This window comes from Chrysochloris asiatica, unplaced genomic scaffold (assembly GCF_000296735.1).
Source record: "Chrysochloris asiatica unplaced genomic scaffold, ChrAsi1.0 scaffold00010, whole genome shotgun sequence".
NCBI classification, from domain to species: domain Eukaryota; kingdom Metazoa; phylum Chordata; class Mammalia; order Afrosoricida; family Chrysochloridae; genus Chrysochloris; species Chrysochloris asiatica.
In genome coordinates, this window is record NW_006408528.1 from 29,645,841 (window position 1) to 29,649,915 (window position 4,075).

A 4,075-nucleotide genomic window follows, 5' to 3' on the forward strand; every position below is an offset into this window, starting at 1 on the left:
GACTTGTGCAGTACATTGGTTTTCCACTTCACACTTCTCATCACCAGGTAGCATTGAAATCAGATTACTTGACTACACTCTTCATTTGACTTGTCATTTCTTCCTCAATTATTATTCTTTTCATTTTGTAACAGAATTCCCTTTTGGGGAGACGTATCAGATACAGTACTAAAATAGCAATATCTAAAATGTGCAAATAGTATTACCTTGCGTAATAAGATGTATTTATAGCCTTGTGTATTTTTCTTTTTAGTTTTACAGTTAATAAAACCAACAGAACTAGGGAGCAATTGACAAAATAAAAGCCACTCGTGAAATCAATTTTCTTCTAAGTTAATCTAGGGATGACAGGGTGAAAGAGGTTGTGGAAGCAGGAAGAAACTGATCCTTTTGAAAATTACCAACACAAACATCTCTTTGGAGTTCCCTCCATCTGTGTGGTAAAGAGGTAGATTTCCTTTCTAACTCTCACAGCATTTATACAACTTATGAAACCTTAAAAATGCATGTTTAGTATATTTCTTTTTCTTAGATATTAATGAAATATACTGTTCATTGTTCAGTGACATTTCTTAATAAAATTGGTAATAAAATTTGAATTTCAAAAGTCCTTGTAACCTGTAAAAATAAATGCCTGAGGTAAATTCCACTAGTCATTCTATTGTGTAATTATACTAGACTCTGCATGATGGTATTTCTTTTATGATCCTGAGTTTATTTTGCAGGTCTACTAGAGCTACCAGAATTCCTGTAGGTTTTCAATAGCTCATTACCTGGTCTTCCTTGGTATTCAGTGATTAGTTAATAGCTTGTATCCATTTTATAGCTACAGTTATCAGCAGCAATAGGTTGTCTCTCTGATTTATCTTTTGGAATTTTGACAATCCACTTTCTGGTTGATTTATTTAAAAATATGCATTGGTGGCTACATGGTTCAATGGATTGCTCACCACTTGCTAGTTCATTGGATTCAATTTGGCACAAATCCATGGTTACCTCATCAGCATCATTCACAGCTGCATGGTCGTCTGTATAAACTTGTAGATAACTGATTAAAGTGATTTTAGAAATCAAGGATAGATTTGTGTACAGAAACACCATTTCAGAGTTAATTACTTCAAAATAAGAAATGAGCATAGATTTGAATGGATACCCAGGAACGCTCATGTGGGATACCCTTTCTACTAGTCTATTTATGGGAGGGGGAAGCATGATTTTTTTTCCCCCTAGTAATAATTTATTGATAGCATTCATGTGTCATTATTTCACTCAGTGCTCTTTTTAGAGAAAGATTAATTTCATTTTTTTTCATGGAATCAATAACTTTTTTACTTGCTGCTTTGTTCTGCTCTGTTATTAACCATATTTTGTTGGAATATGAAACAGTTCTCTTGTTCCAAAGACTTCCAGACACAAATGAATCAAATCAAAATTTTAATCTGAGAAGCAAAGTCACAGCACCTCCTACTGTTTTTATAATTGTGAAAGTTCAAATATGTCTTTTGCAAATACAGTGTTCTGTCTAAGCTACTGTTTCTGTGGTCCAAGAATGTGAAATGAGATACAATTAAAATTTTTTTCTCTCTTTTAAAGGTATTTTTTTCTTGGATATAAACTAGCAAATCTGCAGACATGGCAACTTGGACAATTTGTGTGCTGATTGGAATATTTGCTTATTCTATCTGTGTAAAAGGATCTTCCCAGCCCCAAGCAAGAGTTTATTTAACATTTGATGGTAAGAGAGTTGATAAGTATTTTGGGGGGAAATGCTGCAAGCTTTTTTTTCTTTTTTTATCCAGATTCAAAAATTAATAAATGAATGTAAGAAAAATATTACTAAATATGGCCCAATTTGAAAAATACTTAAGCTGCTTTTAAGATGATATGGCTATTTTGAATTATTGATTAATAATAATAATTGGTTATTCAGTTACATTTGAGAAAATATTTCTGAAAATTCTTGAAGTGTATGCTGCTAATTTTTTTCAAGTTTCTTCAGTGCCTTTGGTTTGTGTGAGTTTTTGATGTGTGTTTTGGTGTGTGTGAGTTGGGGAGAAGATTACTAAGATTTTTTATCTTAATGTGAACTGGTTTTGAATATTGTACATGCTATAATACAAAGAGCATGTAAGTTTAATGTTAAAAGATTCTCCCAATGAATTTTAAATTTTAGACTTTTTTTTTTTCAAAACAAGTCACTTTGTTATGTTATTCTTATGGTGTGTAATCTGTCTTCTGTTTCCATAAAAATTCCCAGAGGTTGGCATAATTCTCCAATTGGAAAAGACCTAAAAAGTAGATTGAAATATGCTGTTGTTTATTGTTGGGTTTCAATGGTATCTTCAGAAGCTTAGGAAAATCTGTATGACTTAAAATGTTCAAACATAAAAGGTAGAAGGTTCTATAAGGCAATATTTTGCCAAATCTATGCAAGAACCCTCAGTGTACGTAGTTGAAACCACTTACCAAGGAGAGTGTTGGTCAATGGAGGGACCCATAGTAATTGGACAGCTCAAATAAGAAATAGATGAGAAACATTAATCTACCAGTTAGGGTCATTTATATATTTATATTTCTTCTAACTTTGTCTTTGCTTAAACATCAGTTTCACTGGATAAACTTAGGCCTTCCTTAAGCAAGGTATCTCAAACTTTCCCTTATCTTGAATTTCATACAGCAGTATGAATGACACTTATCAGTCAAATGGCTATCATTTTTCTTTCTTTCTTTAAAGACACCAAGTGCTCTTTGCCAAGGTCACCATAAGCACTGAAGGAGCCATATTTAGAACTTCAAGAGTATGAGCTTCTAATTGCTTCCTTTCTCTTGAAGCCAGACATTCCCATTAAAATCCATGGTGATCCAGTTAAGTTGTGAAGAAATGAAAAATACTCTTTGAAGTTTCTCTTCTCTTAATTACTAAAATATTTTGCAGTCTGTTCATACCTTTACTCCTAAAAGGGGAACTCTGAGATATATCAACTAAATAAACAAACATACAAAAAAGCATTAAGAAGCAGTACAGGTTTCCCCTTTCCCCCTGTATTCCACCCAGTATTATATAAGGGGTGGAGTGGACTTGTAGATTAGATGCAACTTCGCTCTCTGCTATTACACCAAAACCATCCCAATGTTTTTATGTAAACATTAAAAGCAGAGATAGTTTATCAAAACTGTATTTGAGAAAACAATGGTAATTTATCATTTACAGAAGGAAACTAAGCAATGCAATTTTATAGTATCAAACTTTAATAGGATACAGGGCAGTGAATGCTATTCTTTAGAGTGACTAGAAGTTATGATGAGCTTTAAAAAAATAGTACATGTCTAATATTTTATATGCTCTTAAATACAAAACAGATTCTTGGGAAATAGGACCTAGTATTGAGTTTTTAACACATGCAGAATGGGACATGATAGGGCTCAGCGGTTTCTCTGAGAGCATATTTCTTGATAATGTGTCATTCTCAAGCGATTTACTAGGAAATAACTGGAGTCATAGAATATAATTTAATAAAATAATTATTTAAAGAGCTGTATTAATACAAAGAGTAGATACAGTAAGAAACTCTACAATTTATAAATTAATTTTGAAAATTCTTTGAAGTAACTATAATAAGCAAAGTAACAGGAAAAGTCCCTGGGGGGGGAGGTGACGCAGAATTTACTAAAATGTACAAAATTCAATGATTGAATTCAAAGTTGTTTTCTTAACAGATTTCATAGTTTGAACTGTTTCAAATTCCTCATCACTGTATGATGGACTGTCATAAAAGTATCACACTGAGTAGATTACCAAGAGTCTCCCAAAATGGGTTAGTCTTGATATCAAAATATAGAGCTTTGCAAATGGTTGATATATATATTTATTGATATATGTTGTTGAATGTCGTCAAGTCAGTTCTGACTCATAGTGACTTTGTATAGGGTTTCTGAGGAGTGGTTTGGTGAGCTTGAACCTCCGACCTTGCAGTTCAAACTGACCTTGCAGCAGTCCAGCTCACTCATCCACAGCACCACACTAGGACTTTCTCTCTCTCTCTCTCTCTCTCTACATATATATATATATATATAT

At 32.8% G+C, this 4,075-nt stretch overlaps 1 protein-coding gene across 1 annotated transcript in view; it reads left to right on the plus strand.

Moving 5' to 3' along the window:
- The first annotated feature begins 1,632 nt into the window (after positions 1-1,632).
- SEMA3C (sema domain, immunoglobulin domain (Ig), short basic domain, secreted, (semaphorin) 3C) overlaps positions 1,633-4,075 on the plus strand; it is a 210,478-nt gene continuing 208,035 nt past the window's right edge. The window contains exon 1 of the mRNA XM_006834345.1: positions 1,633-1,735. Coding sequence (XP_006834408.1) covers positions 1,633-1,735 — 103 coding nt within the window. The remainder of the gene's footprint in view (positions 1,736-4,075) is intronic.